Here is a 17,227-nt window from a genome sequence, read left to right as displayed (position 1 = left end):
GGCAATCGCGGCATGCTTAGGGTCAGGGCTCTGAGTATATGAAAGACCCAATGAAAGTCATGTTATATTGGACGATTCCAAGCGACATCGACGGCTAATAGTTCTGATGCAATGCAATTGCAAGTGGTTCACTACCCATTGAGAAATAACATCGCGCTTACTTGCCATATGTGTATGATAACAGGCTCGTACATCCTAATCAAATAACAATAATAGACTGCTTGTTTCAATCCAAGATCTTTGTCATCCTCCCAGCAAATAGATCCCCACATTTGACTTTCACAATCAACCAAGACGGGAAGATCACTTGTCCAAAGCACGGCATCTGGCCAATACCGGTACCTGTTTTCTTTCCCATGGCCAGAGCGATCATCTCTGAGGCGCCTGCATATCTCTTTAAAGGCTCTTGACCTTTAGCAAGAGACACAATATTTGGAGCAGCAACAGCAATGGTCCCAGGAGCTTTTGCAGCTTGCTTTACTTCCTTGACATTTGTCAAGTCTCCCACGGCCATCACAGAACTGTCAGACTCCAGCTGAAACGTTGGAGTAACACGGATATATCCCTTCTCGTCCTTCCATTCGTCTGGAAGAATGTGCGTGTTAGGTGTAGGCGTCAAGGCACTGTAAACATGATCGCTTCTGAGTATGTAAGGCTCCTTGCCGTCCCGTGGAGTGATCGTAACCGTTCCATCTTCATTGTTCGTACCCTTAGCATAGAGGACAACTTCGACACCGAGCTTCTCCAACATATTCTTCACTTGGATTCTAAACTTGTCCCGATAAAGCTTTGAAAGTGGCAAATCTTCACTGTGGATTAGCCTCACATGTTTACCGGAAGAAGGGGGATAAAAATCTGCAATCTCTCCGGCGAACTCAACTCCGACCGCGCCTCCACCGATAATCGTGATGTTCTTGGCCTTCTTGATCGCAGCACGTTGCTTGTCAAAGTAATCGAGTACGTCTTCGTGCTCAGTTGGCACCACATTTGGATCGTTCCATGAGGAACCGAGCGCAAGAACGAGAATATCGTAGGTGACTTCTTCTCCACCGCGAAGGACAACAACTTTGCGTTTAGCGTCGACACTTACAGCCTCGCCAACCTTGACTTTGCCAACGGACGGGTTATTTGCGAAGAGAGGATCTAATGGCTTGATATATGTAGAACTGATATCAACCACACTGTTTCGCAAGTTGACAGGGAGATAGACAAAGTGATCGCGAGCATTGATTAGGGTGATGTGGACTGGCGAGCCGTTCCGAGGAAGAGTCGACGCCAATTTATGCGCGAGATGGGTACCGAAGACACCACCCCCGAGAATAACAACTTCCTTTGGCGACTGCACCATGATTGGCTAGATTGACCCTGCTTGTATTTAGTTGACCGCAAGACCTTGAACAGCGGATTGCTCCACTGGGGAATGTCAGCGGAATATAGAAAAGGCATCCAACCCCCCATGGTCAACTCATTATAAATCAAAGAAAGATTTCTGAGTGAGTTGGCTATATCTGCCGAACGTGCGGGCCACGACGTGAGATTCTTACGTGAGTCTTTGTAATACTTCTGGTATCTGAACTAATAACAGCAGTTACAAACAAGCGCCATGGGGTTAGGGGCAAATGTTGACAAAGACAAAGAATGCACAGTGTCCAATAAAGCATCTGACAGGCGGTTTACTACTGCAGCGATGATCAACTGTTGTTGAACTGAAAGTCAGCAATTCTGTGATAAAAGTCGATAAACAGTAAACACATAGCTCACGTAATTAAGTTTATGTAAATGCTGATGCCGCTGATGAAGCCTGACAAAGCTGACAAGCTGACAAGCTGACAGGCTGACACGCCGATAAGCTGCCTGTCGGTCTGACGCTGAGCGGACACAAACGTCTGAAAGAACTCCAGGGGCAACTCGAATCGCCCTAGGGTATCGTCAATTGTTCATTACATTGACCAGTTTTTTTCTGAGGGACGATTTCTTTTCTGCTGTCGCAAATCCACATTATACCAAGGTAGACCTGACACATATGGTCTCATAATAACTTTCATATTGTAACTGGATACAAAGGAATATATTATATATATATACAATGCAAGATCATGGATACTCTTCATCCGTGTCAGTGTCTTCATCGACCACATCATCTTCGTCATAAGGCTCAACCGGATTCAGATATTCTTCGTCTCCCGCTCCTTCCTCTCCTTCAAAGTAATTGTCATCATCACCAATAACCGCGTCGGGTGAGCCTCCGATTCCAAGTCCTCCAGCCAATCGCCTAAACAGACCTGAAATGTAAGATTGCCCTGCCTGCCTGCGCGTCTCAGCTGCCGCTGCTGCTGCCGCTTCATCTTCTGCGACGGCGGGATCAGACGATGCAACATTAGCAACATTAGCAACATTAATTGCTTCATTCGCTAATGCCCATGCAATCTCTTCGTCATCGGAATTGAAATCATCCTCGTCATCTTCCGTTCCATTCTGCCGTCGCCCTCTGCGCCATTGTTGAATACTGTTCCACAATCCGTCCAAAATTCCGCGGTCATCGACTCCTACGTTGCCATCATTGTCGTCACGGTTCGACGTAGCACTTCTCACAATACTTCTGGAAAGGGGGTTGTTGGCATATGGTGAAATATTGTCCTTTGGCGGTAGCATGTCATCCGTCCAAATCTCTTCACCTTCAACACACTCTCTGGGTAACAACTCAAGAACTGGCTTAATGTCCGAGAGCATGCAATGTCGTGCCAAATCTCTGCTTACAGGATATCTCGGGTCAATTACGCGTAAGGGTGGTGATGGCGGAGTCTGCTTCATCTTTGCAATCGCGTCGTTAAGAAGGCCCTTTGTCTGCGGTGATGACCATAGTGACGTGGCACGGGACAAATAGAGCTGTGTGACGATTTGTTGGAATGATGATGGGGGTTCGTTAAACTTCATTAGCTGTGGTGGTACATCGAGGCCTAGGGCGAAACCAAGTGCAGAGAGTGTCCAAGGGAATGTCGAAGCTGCTGTTTCAAGAGCCGACTCCGCTGCAGAAAAGTTACTTGTGTGGAAATACGCTAGAGCAAGTGAGAACGCGACATTTGGTAGATCTGGAACGCGGTCTTCAAAAATGTGAGATGTTACAAGGTCAATGATGAATTGATCGTTCCCAGAGTGTAAGGCGTAGGTGTCGATCATAAGGAGCACGCAGTATGGGTCCTCCTCAGCTGACACTTCTAACAGAAGCCTGAGAAATTCGAAAGCTGTAGACCACGTGCCCTTTCGCTCGAGATTCCTGACGTGCCTGTAGATGGAGAGATAAAAACCGCGATTTTCGTAATACTTAAATGGGAGACGGACGCGTCCTGTCGAGACGTTAAACATAGGATGGAACGACTTGTTGTAAGTGAAAAGTGCTCTTTCGACGGTCTTGGCGGCCTTGGTGTGTTCTCCATGGTGTGTAAGGATCTCGGACACCTGCAGTAAAGTAGAAACGTGATACACTTGTCGCTCGTCAGCTAAGTTCATTCATATCAAGTAATCTGTACGTACAGTTGTGCTGTAATAATTCGACAAGAAGCTCCGCGTCGCCTAGTTGTAGACACATGTAAAATTGACGCTGTATGTCCATATATGCTCGGCTGTGGGTAAATTTGAAGCTTGTGATTTCTGGAAATCATTAGCAGACTGCAAGTAAAATTGTGGTTGAATATACTCACCTCCTTCAGTGCCAACCACCTCCATTGTCATTCCCGAAGCACCAATTAGCGGTGGCCAGTCGTCAGCAGGCTGAACAAGGACATATCGCCTACTCGCGATGGGTCTGGCCAGACCGCGCTGTCCACCACGACGAACTTCGCGAGCTTCTCCTTCGAACACGTGCCGCCCAAACAATTTCCGCATCTCCCGTCCAGGATCAAGATTTCGACTATTGACCGATAGCAATCTAGCGAGTGCCTGTGCGGATGATTTCCCATCAGTCTGTGTCTTGCTACTCACCACAGCCTGAGCGTCTCCTAAGACGATTCCTGACTTCATGTTCAGTTCGGCCAGTGCTTTGTCGATTTCGTCAAAATTTTTGTCATTCTGCTTAGCTTCGTTGGCTGCAATTTTCGCAACTTTCTTCTTGGATTTCTTCTTCGAGTTCTTCTTTTTAGAAGACGACTGTTCTGACTTCGGTAGTGGTTGCTCTATATCCCCTTCCTGACCTTTAGCCACATTCTCTACTATCTCTACCCCCGCAGATATTTGATATGCATCATCGTGATCCACTTCCTCATCATCCTCGTCACCGCCCAGCAGCGCAAATAGACTATGTTTCGGTCGTGAATATGCCTCCACCTCCTCTTCCCCCTCTTCCTTCCTCTCACTAGCTTCCTCGTCGCCCGCAAGAGCGGCGAACGGGGATGCCGATTTCTTCGGAGATTCTAATTGTTCTGGCGACGCAAGTTGCGCTTCCTGGTCACGTAGCGCCCGGCGGACTGCTCGTGAACTCATTGCGAGCAATGGTGATAGTCGTATATTTTCCTAATATAAGGTGCTTTGATGTGGAAACTCAGGTATACAACGATTTAATGCTAATTGCCACTGTTTCCAGACTCAATGTCCCCACAAATTATTACTCCCAAGCAGTTAAACTAATTTTAACAGCGAGATTTATTGAACTGGAATGGATATCGGCTTGGCTTGGACTGACAGATTGGCTGCTTGGTATTTCCTCGGATGAAGCCACACAGAATTTAGAGGGTGTGGCGGTGCGAGGCTGACCATCTGTCTTGCATAGGGCAATTAGGCTTGTCGAAGTGCCAAAGGCGTCTTCCGCTCGACAAATTTAAAGATTCCGTCTAGGTGCCACGACGGAGCAATTGCAATCAAGTGGGTAAGTACTTCGCTGAGATATTTGAATGGAAATCCTAATTTGAGTATTTACAGGGTGTCCCGTAATGTCTATCCGTTTATGTTGATTGGTATTATCAATTCAGGCCACATACATTGTTAAAGCACCACCAGGTGTCTCCAAAATCCGTTGGCTCTTTAGAAGGAGAGTGGACATTACCACTTTTTCTGTCGGCAGAATGAATCCGAGTATTCCGGGGTTAATTGGCCGAATATGTAACCGGAGATCAATGGCAATGCGGACTGGAGCTGGCACATTCATCCGACCTTATCAATTATTTGGCTCGAGATCATCACAAAATGGCCGCGTCAGTTTTGTGGCTAACTTGACGACACCCAAATTGGCTAGTAGCTCACCAACAATTTCGCGACAACTATCTAATGTGAGAAATAATCCCAGATGCGCATCAACCCCGAACATGGTGTTACCAGCGAGGCCATTTTCCATTTGGCAGCTCTACTCGGGACAATCATTCTCACAGATTTCGGGACGATTCAATATGCCGCGGAGACATATCTCATATTATGGCAGCAGTCGTGACGACGAATTTATAAACTGGCGATCTGTGAATCCCCCGGCTACTGGCGCTGGCGAGTCGAGTAAGAAAATAGGGGTGGCATGGTTGATCTTGCCACAGCTTGCTGCTTGTGCCTTACTGGTTGGTTACGTGTATACTTTGGACATATTTGTTTGGCCTAGCGAACCACGGACCTACAAGGATATGCTTCTGGCACATGCGAATCCAGAAGAGGGTGACATTCCAAGCTCGTTTATAGTCTACAATACGGCGAGAGATGCATTGTTTCAAATTGCCGGACAACGTAATGGTGTAGGACAGAAGCCGATTGAAAATGGCATAGTTATAACATTGGACTGGCCGCTGCTTCTTATAACCGGCCTTTGTTTCGGTGTGTTCATTGGGAAACGCTATGGCCCACGGTATCTACGGCAATTTTTGGTGCGTTATGGGTATGTGAGACCGGACGTCTACGTACTTAGTAACGGCAAAAGACGATATGACGCGCCGTATATTTCACTTCTTTTGCACGGCTTCTCGCACAGAAACTGGAGACATCTGCTATTCATGACTGCTCTCTTCGGCACGTTAGCAATCAATGTGGCCAAATTGACGACTCCGTGGAATGTGCTCACCCTCTTCGGCGCCGGCACTATATTTAGTGGATTGGTGTCTATGATTTTGGGCCCTGTGTTTACTGGTGTTCCAATTGCGACGTCAGGCCTTGGAGGCGCAGTGGCTGCGTTAGTTGGGTTTTTAGTTACGTTCAGTTATAACAAGGACGTGTTTAAGAGTATTCATGCCGAAATTCTGCGATTACTGAGCCCAAGGTCACGGCAAGAACAACAGCATGAAGTGTAAGTTGCAAAAAGCTACAGAAATAGTGAAGAGTTGTCAGGCTGATTTGTAGCAGTATTCCGGTGATAGAAGGGCCATCTCGAGAACAGAAGGCGCTTATGATCAAAAACATTGCTGCTAAGATGCAAGATGCCGTCTCGGAGAATGAAAACATCTTATTGAAAGATGGCAAAATCACCATTGCGCTTGTGAACAAGTCTCCGATTGTGAAAGACGGCAGTGAGGAATATTCGCCGCTGTCAGAAATGTTGCCGCAACACCGAGCGCCACCAGACCTTCCGCCAGAGAAATTGTACTTCCAGATTACCGCAACGCCGCCAATCAAGCCGCCCATCCTCGATCTGTCGACGCTCATGATGATAGTTGGTGGTGTAAGCTTTGCCATGATATCTGTGGCCGGTGCAGTATCACGGCGGGTACCGAATGCAAAATCATTCGCACTCGACTTTCCCGGATTCCTCGGCGGTTTGTTGTGGGGTGGGATTGGTGGAAATGAGACACGCCAAAAGGTCGAGAACGCGAATATTTTGGTGATCGCCATGCCGCGGAGCATAGCGATGGATCATATGGTGATTAATCCCAAACTGATGCCCCATCTTGGTTCGAAATACACAAAGAAAGACCTGTAAAATAATGCGTTGTATGTTTATTAATGTGAGAAATTATGTCCTATTGTACGTGCAGATGATAATCCTTTTTGAGAAGAATAAATACGTAGTCACGGCAGCCGTCTCGGAAGACGTCTCGGATGAGATATTCAGCTGTAGCTGTAAAATTGTCCTATGTACAAGTGGAAGTACGCCCCAGTTAATACGGGTTGAAGATGACCGACAAAGGTGCAAGGGTAAGGGCAAATATAAGGATATCACATGCTGTAGTGCTGCGGCTTAGTCGCAAACAACCCCACACCCCGCGTCACAAGGCTGTATTTTCCAACGATGCTATAGCAACCGGGACTTCGGCAGGTACAGCGTTGACGCCGAGGGATCTGAGCTCTCTTTAAAGAGATCAGTTTCGTTCCTTGTCGCTCAAGTTCTGCCTTTCATTGCAGATAATCAGTGTCTCTTGCATAGCATTTTTCACAACTTCGATCCATTATGGCGCCAGTTGTCAGATCATTAGCTCGCGTCGGCAGAATGCTTCCGAAGTATGGCCCAGTGTACCATCCGATGCGCCTCCTGTCGACCACGAAACCGCTCAGAAACCCCATGACATCGATCCTGGAGTTCGACGAAGACGTCGAGATGTTCCGATCTGTCGTCTCCCGATTCAACGCCGACGTCGTGGCACCACGAGTCGAGAAAATGGACGAGGAAGAGCACATCGACCCCAGCATTATCTCCGCGCTTTTCGAGACCGGCCTGATGGCCGTCGAGACGCCGGAGGAATATGGCGGCGCAGGCGCATCGTTCACCGCTGCAGTCGCGATTGTTGAGGAACTGGCCAAGTGCGACCCGTCAGTCAGCGTCTTGAACGACGTGCACAACACGCTTGTGAACACTTGCGTGCGCAAGTGGGGTTCGGACTATATTAAAGAGAAGTATCTGCCGCAGCTGTCGACGGACAAGCTCGGGGCATTCGCGCTCTCAGAGCCGAGCGCGGGATCGGATGCGTTTGCTTTGCGGACGCGTGCGCGGAAGATGAGCGATGGGGACTTTGTGATCGAAGGCGGCAAAATGTGGATCACGAACGGCGCGGAAGCCGAGATTTTTGTTGTATTTGCTAATGCGGAACCTGAGAAGGGGTACCGTGGTATCACCGCGTTCGTGGTGGAGAAGCCGTGGGGAGTGAAAGTTGTTAAGAAAGAGAAGAAGCTTGGCATTAGAGCTAGTTCGACGGCGGTGCTTGCATTCGACGAAGTGCGTGTTCCGAAACAAAACGTTCTCGGCATTTACGGCCAGGGATACAAAATTGCGATTGAGTGCCTTAACGAAGGACGGATCGGCATTGCCGCGCAGATGACCGGTCTCGCGCAAGGGGCGTTCGATCGAGCTGTGTCGTATGTGTTCAACGACCGCCAGCAGTTTGGCAAGTATGTCGGTGAGTTCCAGGGTATGCAATTCCAGATTGCGCAGATCGCGTCCGAAATTGAGGCAGCGAGGTTACTCCTTTACAATGCCGCCCGAATCAAGGACGCCGGTGGTGAATTCGTGAAGGAGGCTGCCATGGCGAAGCTGATTGGCTCGCAAGTTGCTGAGAAGACGGCGTCGAAGGCTGTTGAGTGGATGGGTGGAGTCGGATTCACTCGAGATGAGACTGTCGAGAAGTTCTATCGTGATGCCAAGATCGGTGCAATTTACGAGGGAACTTCCAATATTCAACTCCAAACCATTGCTAGGTTGATCCAGAAGCAGTATACTTTAAGGTAAATGTAGCAACGTATTGCATTGTCCATATATTCCATGTTTTTGTCAACAATAGTTTTAAACTAGTTGGGAGTGTTTGCAGAGCTGTGCTTTGAAGAACGTAGGAAGGAGAGAGCGGGCGCCATGAGATTTTACTCGTGCACGGTAAAACACCGACATATGGTAGAAAATTGACCGGAGAAAATACCAAATGCAATCACAGAGGGCGCGAAATGGTGACCTAAAATGCGTTCACACCACTGCACGTGGACAGTGCGACAAATGGGAGCAGTATCGGAGTAAGTCCAGCCGAGCTAAAATCGGGAGAATTGTGCCGATGGGGGCGTACGCCGCACTTAATCTCGCCAAACAACGCTCACGTGATTTTACATAACCCTAAACCGCAGCACCTTGAAAAGTTTTGTCCTCATCACGGGTTGCATTTGATACACCAGAGTCCTAGATATATTCCAAGAGTTTCAGCGCATGTAAATTTGATCAATTGGCCCAAGTCTCAATATTCAAGCGACAGTACACTATCAGATGACCATGCAATGGTTTATTGCGCAAAAAAATTCCACATTACTTGACTCGAAACAAGCCTCTTCAACAACACCTTGAAGGTCAGTGCACCATGTGGTTTTGATAATAAGCGGATGTGTGTCCGGAATTATAATTGTCGGGTTTGTGTCCTGCATATCCTTAGACAATGCCACTCAATGAAAATTTATGGATTTACGCGCGATATCAGTATCGCGCCATAGCGACAAGATTAACCGCAGAAGTTGGTAATTCGTTGCCGTCAAAGTAAAAGGAGAGCCTGTCCAGACATTTTAGCAAGCCTGTAGAAGCGCAGAGCGCAAAGTGAGAAACTGTCTGTAGTAAGAGAATCAGTATCACGTCTCCGGGAAATTCCGCTGCTTGTTAGCGGCAAGACAACAGCGTGGCGGTGGAGTCCACCGGCCGATATGAACGAAATCCAGTATATATGAATATGAATAAAAGTCTCAGGAGTAGCACTACCGGTAAAATTGGCATGACATTTTCTCAGAATAGGAACAATTTACGTAATCAAACACAACAGGACAGAAACAAAGGTGCCATTTTATTCTGAGATATTAAAAAATAGTGCAAGATTCCATGTATTTTGTATAAACAAAGAAATACGGACGAGGTCCCACGAGACTCTTTATATAGTATTGTATACAAAGCCGTAATTAGCTGCTGCCTAACCAGAACGACAAAGCTGTTTGGACCGCCGCGGTGCTCAGACAGCTCCTCTCATCTCACACGCCTCTAATTCACAAAAAGCAAGCAAAGCGTCAGCAGACCAGCACGCAGCTCACATTATGCATCAGTTGCCGCGCGGTTGCGCAGGTACGTCGTGATTCCGACAGCTGGCATGTCTGCGACTTTGTGTTTAGCTCGGTTTTTGTGCAACATCGCGATCGCGGGAAGGGGTTCCGAGTTTTGTCTCCGTACTGCCCCAAATTTCATTGTATCATTTATGACTAGACCTCCGAGACCGCGATCACGCTCTAAGGGGCTCGATCTCTCGCTTTTTTAGTGTCAGATAGTGCGGGGTTCCGCACTTCTCCTTATTCTTCTCTCTGTCGAAGAAAAGAGATGAATTGTCGACATGCTCCATCGACATAGCATATAGGATAGCGTTGGTACACACATCAGCACTCACAACGGAGAAGATAATATGAGAATCATTTCTTTATCGCATTTTGCTAAAATACATACAAAACCCGCAATTTAACTGTACAATAACACGACAACTCTAAGCAAACCGAAACGACCTCACGTACTCAGTCATCAACTTCCTCGACGTCCTTCAGATCAATCACTCAATCTCACCCATGTATGTTAGTAACGTATCACTAAGACCTCTTAACCATAAACAGTCGAGGATAACATATGTTGATGGAGACATACTTATGACAATAGCCCAACGTGTAACACAACCAACTATACTGGTACACTCACTAAATACTCTTCCTCCCCAACCCTTTTAACATTTTTTATATGCCCCCCAGGAATCAATATCACATCTTCGCGTCATAATTGTATAAGTTATAGAAGAGAAAAACAAAAGATCGAAAGGAAACAATGTGGAATGATGGGCTAGTCATGCGACGGAAGACGAAAACACACGAAGTAATGATACTGACACTGAACAAGAAACACAAATGGAATAGACAGAAAACACACAAACAAAGCGCCAAGTTCCATTAAAACCACAAAAAAAGCAGATCACATTCATATTTCTACTCCTGCACGACCTGGGGTGTACTTTCTGCCGGCGCCGGCGCGTCTGCCTTCTTTAAGTGACCGTTAGTAATGGACTTTGTCATGGACTTGACCTTGCCGACCTTTTCATGTGCATATGCCTCGGCGAAAGAGACAACTTCAAACACGAGATGTTTGCCGGTAGACAATGAGACGTAGAGCGGGCCGGTGATGGGTTTGCTCTTGATGTCGGTCTTCGATTTCTTGTCCTCCCAGACCGCGATAACATGGGACCTGGCCGCGGAGGGAACAGACAGGAAATAGTCGACGGTTTCCTTGCCCTGAGCCCTGGTCGCCGCAACCCTGTCTTCAATAACAGGCTTGACACGGTAGACTGCATCTGTGCCGATCAAGTAGAGCCTTCCCAGCTCGGTAGTAGCCGCAGTGCCTTCGGCTGCATTACCGTCAGCATACGACTTTGCGGGGGGAAGATATGCATCAAGGAGTGCAATCAAGCGAGAGTTCAATGGAGCCAGCACGGGATCAAGCTTCGCGCGGACGAACGGGCGGCCCTTTGCGTCGTAGAGCGCCGCAGTGCGCTGCTTGGCCTTGTCGACGGCCTGCTTGGTCGGCTCGACGACGGTGTCGTTGACCCTGGTTTTGGCGGCCTCAGTGTACAAGTGTGTAGTCGATTTGACAGACTCGACAGACTTGGAAACAGTGCCAGGGATGTCAGGAGCAGCAGTAGTTCTCAACGCAGGAACGTACTTGTCGACCTTGGACAGGGTCGTATCGCCGAGCTTGTCAACCCGGGAGAGCACAGGAGCGGCCTTCTCGACAGCAGGGTGCACGTACTTGTCAACGTAAGGCTTCGCGGTGGCGGAGGCCCTCTTGACGAGCGGGAGGGAAGTCGTGTAGGACACTGTGGCATCAACAATGGGGTAAGAGCGCAAGTGAGCAACAAACGCAGACGACTTCGACCCGCCGTTCGCAACGACAGGAACAGCGGTCTCGACCGGCGCAGAGGTCTCGGAAGCAGTTGAGTCAACCATTGTGAACGTGATACGCAAGTGACCGATCTAGATGGTGTTTAGCGAGTGGTGTTGCACCAGAAAAGCGCAGGATCAGGTCAGGCCGGATGGAAATCGCAAGACGGGAACTCACTTAAATTATGATAAGATCAAGGATCGTAGAGCGGTCGAGCTATGGAGCGAACTCGGGCAAGAGTGAACCAAAGAAGCGGGAAGAGTTCGAGGAGCGGGTAGTTCGCAGGGATGGGGAAGGGAAAAGAAAGGAAAGAACGCAAGGGCGAGAGCAGGGAATGATATTTGGGGAGGCGGGTGATCTGAGGTCGCACAGGCTGGCCCAACGCGCTGTGCAGTCGTGTGAGGGTTGACGTGCCGGCATGTGAAAGTGGTACGCACGACAGTACGGCGCACGGACGTACCATAAGCGTGCCGGAGGCCACGCCGACCACGCACCGCCTGCGCACACGTCGTCACGCCGGTTGGTATTGCCGTGGCTTACTTTTCACATGCTCGCTACTATTGTAGCTAAGGATAACTAACGCGTTGCTAGCAATCCAATTCAGAAATAGCATAGGAATGCAGGCTCTACTGGTGCTGGCGGCGGTGGTGGTAGTGGTGCTGCTGCAACTGTAATGGTGCTTGGTAGTCTTGACGATGCCAGTGGCAAATTTTATTTAATGTCCGCAAGAGATCTGGGTCATATACTCTACGTAATATACGTAATACTAAATATGTTGGGAGGGTTTTGACACCTGATAGCTCAGGATAGCTTAGCGAGGGCGTTGCGTTTACAAGCAAAACGCAAACTAATAATAATGTCATGCTTTTATTCGCCGGCAGACGGCCGCATTGCACCGCCGATCAGCAGCTAACAACAGGTCGACACTGCGTCGATCGTCGAGCGGCCAGAACAGTCGACACAGGCCCACATCTCACTCGCTGTGTCACATCACATTCGCTAAACGATATGAATGGGACGCCCGCGAATGAAAAGCACATGGAGTGCACCGCGCTCTGTGTCGCGTCTGCCGGCAGACACAGCGCGACGCGCCACGAACGCGTTGACTGGGTGCCAGCTGAGGCCCAAGGACCAGCGGGAAACCGCGGAGATGGTAGACATTGCCCAACAGCATTGATCTGGCTTACTAACCTAACATGAGAGAAAGCGAAAGTGGGGGCATAACGAACTGCGACTTGCACACATAAGTTGCCGGTGCATTCGCAAATTTATTTGATCGTTCTTCACTGCTGCACCTGCTCCACATTAGGGTGGTAGGTGCATACTCTTAGTTGCATATCCCTCTTGGCCCCCCTAAACACTAATAATGGCTCCGGTGCATTCTCCGCATATCTCACTCTAGCCAGAAGCAAAGATTTGAGGGATAGCACCTAGCGCCGAACCCCGCGTATCTAGTAGTGTACTGGTCAGCGATAGTTATGTTGGCTATTTGGACGAAGTAGCCTATCAGTCGGAACCGATAGGCATTTTGGACTCGCTCGCTGTTCGCGCGTTGCCTGATCGACAAAACCCACGGTGGCGGCGCCCCCGTCTTCCGACCGTCTCCTTGACGCCGCCGACGCCCATCCGGCTGTTTCGCGTAATAAACCTCACCGCTTCCTAGTAATCCGTCGTATTGGGATCTGGAAAGTAGGAGGTTGGAACTCACGGTGTCGCAGTGTGAAACCCCTCTGTTTCGCCGTTATCTGGATTGAGATCCAATTATGCTCCGACACGATCTGGTGCCATTATTATAGAGTACTGACAAATACTTTTGACCTGTCGCCATTATTGCTGCGGAAAAGTTGATCCCGGCTCGCTGGGGTCGATGACGTCATGTGCACACACGTGCCCCTGCTGTCATTGTTTAGCGGGTATTGTGGGCAGATGTAGTTGTAGCCTGGGCACGTGTTCTAGCGAGCGCGCTGACCATCTCGGCCGACGGCGGGAATCAGCCTGAGATAGCGCAGCTCTGTTATCGTTCACAACCAACCAACAGAGGTTCTGACGACAAGATAGACATTGTTTCGGCTGGACCGTTGCGATGGCAACACAGGTTGTACAAGACACATGCAGCGCGCTGTCAGTCTCGTCTTCCACGTTGATCTGTCCTCACAAGCCACGAGCGCTCCAGTGCTGTCTGATATACCCAACCTCATCCCATGATACCTCATACAAGCGTCTTGACCAGACGGGGATTTGATTCTGATTCGGCGTTTACACGGCTTCTAGAATGAATCACGTTCTTTGTTCCGCGCCTTCCAGAAGCCGACACACCCTATAATCACACTGATATCTGGTGTCACATCTGATTATCAAATCGTGATATTCCTCACTGAATGAGTCTAACGATTATCTCCATATCGACACGACCGTATATCCCAGCGACGTTGGTCGCCGTACCCCAAAGTCGGCAAACTCAATCATATGAGTGAAGCGACATGAAAGAATGACAGACTGACGACTGTTCAACGGACTGGTCCCTGATCAATTTTGCCAATTATTCCAGTTCATGCCAATGCGCCGTGTCTTTAGATATGGAATATATGTCTCACTCTCGCCTAGCATTCAAAATAGAGTTCTTATCGGACCTTACATTGATGCAAGGATTCAGTGTTCGCCGATTAATCAGAATCCTACTTCCGGATTGTCCGAGTGCACTTTCTACAGGACCAGCAGAAGGAGACTATTCAGCTGTTTTGTGCGAGATCCGTTGATTACGATTTCCGTATTGGGTAATATGTAAATTATCGGCAATCAAGCAGCAACTACACCCAGACTGTCGAGAACAGATAAAATGTAGCTGTCAGCGGCCCCTTACAGTCGCTTTGAGCAGTCCCCGCGGTGGTCCTGCCTCCGTTGACAAATTACAGGGAACTTGTTTCCGATTCCTTGTGAACCTACTGTGAGCATTTGACACATGCTAGACAATCGCGGTACTTTGAGAAGACATTTCTGTTTTGTTGCGCCGTACCACTTTCGTGTGGTGTCTCAATGCATTATTGTCTCTTCGTATTGTTGCAGAAACTTTGTGCAGAAATCCCAATACGGTGGTCGTTATCAGCCTTATATATTTAGACTACGAGTGACTACGGTGATATCTCACTACGTAGACTACCGTGTGTTGTCTGATACATTAAGCCGCGTCATTTAGCGCCGCCAATGGGTCCCAGCACTTGCGCGAGCCGCTGATATAACTGGTTGACCTGGGTAATCATGCACTTAACTTATAACTCTAATAATAACCTATAATGCATTATCATTCACAGATGCAATAGAAACACTGAACGTTTGCAAAAAGATACGATCTGCTGGCCACTGCAAAGACTCATCGGTCTTGGACTTTATAGTCGAACTTAGTCGAGCAGTTTGGTACCGCTTGGACCTACGAGAGCTCTGAACTCCTACAGCTTCAATAGCCCTCTACTAATGTCGCTATTATACATCTATATACGTCAACATCCAAGTAGTGCTACATTATGTTTGTTCTGCCGCTATCCTCACCTCCTCCTCCACATCCGTCCCGCCTCCATTCGAACCGGCCTCGACAGCCTTCGTTTTTCGTTGCAACCATCGCTCATTCAACACCTCAAAACTATCCATCACTGGCCGTTTCTGCAACGGCACATACTCAGATAGCCATCGCCCCATCCCATCTCCGGTCTGCACTTTTGTCCGAGACGCGTTAGGATCGTAACGACTCTCCTCCGCGGCGCTCTCGATAACGTTTCTCATGGCAAACTGCAGCTCGTTCTTAACAAGCCCATCATACCACAGCGCGTACGCCACGCCTCTCGAGGATGAAATTGCGGTTCCCGCCGCTGAGCTTTTGAAATCACTTAAACCCTTCCACTTGACATCGTCTCCAAACTCGCAATTATATAACACGAGTGGCGTGTCTGAAGCCATATCGTAGATCGGCTTGCAAGGATACTGCTTTACGTCGAGCAGTTTCTCAACGATATCCGGTTTTTCGAGCCCTTGTCCGACAAGGAGCAATACACCCATAATACATCGCACCTGATGCCATAGAAACGCAGTGCCCTTTAAATCAAACATATACACCTCGTCATCACCATCGCCCCGGAACTGGTGATTAACAAGTGTGATGTCTGCGTGCAAGATACACCTGTTGAAATTCGTAATCTGTTTCGATCCATCGATCTTGCAGAAATTCCTAAAATCATGTGCTCCCAACATCATCTTGGCCGCCGTTCGCATCGAGTCCACATCTAAATCCCGGTTCCGCGAGACGAAAATATACTTGTAATGTCTCGCGACGCAGCTAAACCTTGCATCGAAATTATCCGGCGGGTGCAGGCACACTTGGTATACCCGAATATCGAGCGGTAATAAATTATTTAGCATGGTGATGTACGACAATTCGCGTTCGTCGTTGGCCTCGTCTTTTTGTTCTTCCGGCGTCAGTCGCGACCGCACACGCAAGGAAATGACTTGTGCGAGAGCCGAAACGCCTTTGTCTGTTCGGCCACACCGGCTGAACTGGCAAGCTTCTAGATCTGTTTCCGATTCAATTAATTTGCATGTCACTAGGGCTTTTAAAATCAGTCCCTCGACGGTCGGAAGCGGAGTCGGCACAGCTTGGACATTGAGGCCGTTGTAATTCCAGCCCTGATGCTGCTGTTAGCATATGGCGCAGCCACCCGTCAGATGTGACATACCAAATACGTAAATCTTAGCCCAATAAATCGCGTAGGATGCTCCTTAAACTTGAACTCCTTGCCCTCCCGTCCTTTTTTTCTGATGGCGGCCGTAGTCGCTAATGCAACCCTCGACTCCTCTATACCGCTTCCAGTCCTGTTCACACGATTAGCCCAATTCTACCAGCCCAGCCCTTCATTCGCGAAGATTGAATACTGTGACATACAGTGCTTCGAGCTCACTGATCCGCTCAATCAGATCCTTCTTGGTCCAAAACTTGTAGTCTTCCTTCGGCATGATCTCATCCTCCTCAAGAGCCCCGTTTCTGACGCTCGATTTCTTTTGGTTTTGCCAGAATTGCGTCAGTGTCGTCTTTCGTCGCTCCAGTGGCGAGCTCGATTTGTAGTGCGCTTGTGCGCTCGTTCTGGCCGTGTGCGGCAATAGTGGTCTTCGTGTCGTGCAGATGAGTATTTGTATTGAGCGTACCTTATGTGCATGTATAGGCATCCAAACAAAATCCGCGCAAGTTAGAAGAGAAGCAAAGATCTATGAAATCTCCATATGTGAGCAAAATAATATGGCCCGTGTAATCGTTTAATATTTGGAAACTTTTGCCTGCAGATTTGATGTAACTACTGGCTAAACTAATTTATAGAAATTTTCGACCTCCACGCCCCACGCGCGAACAAACTCCCAACCACAATTCGT

General features: G+C 48.5%; 6 protein-coding genes across 6 annotated transcripts; 2 read left to right on the top strand and 4 right to left on the bottom strand.

The window, feature by feature from the left end:
• Positions 1-184: 184 nt before the first annotated feature.
• On the bottom strand, positions 185-1,643 carry V1508DRAFT_290994 (uncharacterized protein). The gene is made up of 2 exons (XM_066936559.1): positions 1,452-1,643; positions 185-1,365 (listed from the first exon to the last, which is right to left on the bottom strand). The coding sequence occupies exon 2, from the start codon at positions 1,346-1,348 to the stop codon at positions 227-229; it is 1,122 nt and encodes a 373-aa protein (XP_066797578.1). The 5' UTR covers positions 1,349-1,365; positions 1,452-1,643; the 3' UTR covers positions 185-226.
• A 383-nt stretch (positions 1,644-2,026) lies between these two features.
• Positions 2,027-4,689, bottom strand: V1508DRAFT_437767 (transcriptional repressor TCF25-domain-containing protein). The gene is made up of 3 exons (XM_066942153.1): positions 3,699-4,689; positions 3,532-3,648; positions 2,027-3,482 (listed from the first exon to the last, which is right to left on the bottom strand). The coding sequence occupies exons 1-3, from the start codon at positions 4,474-4,476 to the stop codon at positions 2,095-2,097; spliced, it is 2,283 nt and encodes a 760-aa protein (XP_066797577.1). The 5' UTR covers positions 4,477-4,689; the 3' UTR covers positions 2,027-2,094.
• On the top strand, positions 4,643-6,977 carry V1508DRAFT_412268 (uncharacterized protein). The gene is made up of 3 exons (XM_066939590.1): positions 4,643-4,858; positions 4,912-6,250; positions 6,307-6,977. Exons 2-3 carry the CDS (start codon positions 5,055-5,057, stop codon positions 6,878-6,880), a joined length of 1,770 nt encoding a protein of 589 aa, XP_066797576.1. The 5' UTR covers positions 4,643-4,858; positions 4,912-5,054; the 3' UTR covers positions 6,881-6,977.
• Positions 6,978-7,459: 482 nt separating this feature from the next.
• V1508DRAFT_402752 (acyl-CoA dehydrogenase/oxidase) lies at positions 7,460-8,620 on the top strand (the record flags this gene model as incomplete). The annotated part of the gene is made up of 1 exon (XM_066938506.1): positions 7,460-8,620. One exon carries the CDS (start codon positions 7,460-7,462, stop codon positions 8,618-8,620), a length of 1,161 nt encoding a protein of 386 aa, XP_066797575.1.
• A 2,149-nt stretch (positions 8,621-10,769) lies between these two features.
• On the bottom strand, positions 10,770-12,164 carry V1508DRAFT_290937 (uncharacterized protein). Its single transcript, XM_066936558.1, has one exon. It carries the CDS (start codon positions 11,881-11,883, stop codon positions 10,870-10,872), a length of 1,014 nt encoding a protein of 337 aa, XP_066797574.1. The 5' UTR covers positions 11,884-12,164; the 3' UTR covers positions 10,770-10,869.
• A 2,927-nt stretch (positions 12,165-15,091) lies between these two features.
• Positions 15,092-17,163, bottom strand: V1508DRAFT_412258 (pseudouridine synthase). The gene is made up of 3 exons (XM_066939589.1): positions 16,746-17,163; positions 16,540-16,675; positions 15,092-16,489 (listed from the first exon to the last, which is right to left on the bottom strand). The coding sequence occupies exons 1-3, from the start codon at positions 17,024-17,026 to the stop codon at positions 15,335-15,337; spliced, it is 1,572 nt and encodes a 523-aa protein (XP_066797573.1). The 5' UTR covers positions 17,027-17,163; the 3' UTR covers positions 15,092-15,334.
• Positions 17,164-17,227: the final 64 nt, after the last annotated feature.

This window comes from Lipomyces doorenjongii, assembly GCF_038497915.1.
Source record: "Lipomyces doorenjongii strain NRRL Y-27504 unplaced genomic scaffold V1508scaffold_9, whole genome shotgun sequence".
Taxonomy (NCBI): domain Eukaryota; kingdom Fungi; phylum Ascomycota; class Lipomycetes; order Lipomycetales; family Lipomycetaceae; genus Lipomyces; species Lipomyces doorenjongii.
The sequence above is the reverse complement of the archived record's forward strand: the minus strand, read 5'-3'. Positions and strand labels throughout refer to the sequence as shown.

Coding starts and splice junctions, on each gene's coding strand:
- V1508DRAFT_290937 (XM_066936558.1), bottom strand. CDS start 11,883: ATGGTTGACTCAACTGCTTCCGAGACCTCTGCGCCGGTCGAGACCGCT.
- V1508DRAFT_290994 (XM_066936559.1), bottom strand. CDS start 1,348: ATGGTGCAGTCGCCAAAGGAAGTTGTTATTCTCGGGGGTGGTGTCTTC.
- V1508DRAFT_412268 (XM_066939590.1), top strand. CDS start 5,055: ATGAATCCGAGTATTCCGGGGTTAATTGGCCGAATATGTAACCGGAGA. Junction 6,251..6,306: donor CAAGAACAACAGCATGAAGT/GTAAGTTGCAAA, acceptor GATTTGTAGCAG/TATTCCGGTGATAGAAGGGC.
- V1508DRAFT_437767 (XM_066942153.1), bottom strand. CDS start 4,476: ATGAGTTCACGAGCAGTCCGCCGGGCGCTACGTGACCAGGAAGCGCAA. Junction 3,649..3,698: donor GGTGGTTGGCACTGAAGGAG/GTGAGTATATTC, acceptor AATGATTTCCAG/AAATCACAAGCTTCAAATTT. Junction 3,483..3,531: donor CGAATTATTACAGCACAACT/GTACGTACAGAT, acceptor ACGAGCGACAAG/TGTATCACGTTTCTACTTTA.
- V1508DRAFT_412258 (XM_066939589.1), bottom strand. CDS start 17,026: ATGCCTATACATGCACATAAGGTACGCTCAATACAAATACTCATCTGC. Junction 16,676..16,745: donor ATCAGTGAGCTCGAAGCACT/GTATGTCACAGT, acceptor TCGTGTGAACAG/GACTGGAAGCGGTATAGAGG. Junction 16,490..16,539: donor GGCTAAGATTTACGTATTTG/GTATGTCACATC, acceptor CAGCAGCATCAG/GGCTGGAATTACAACGGCCT.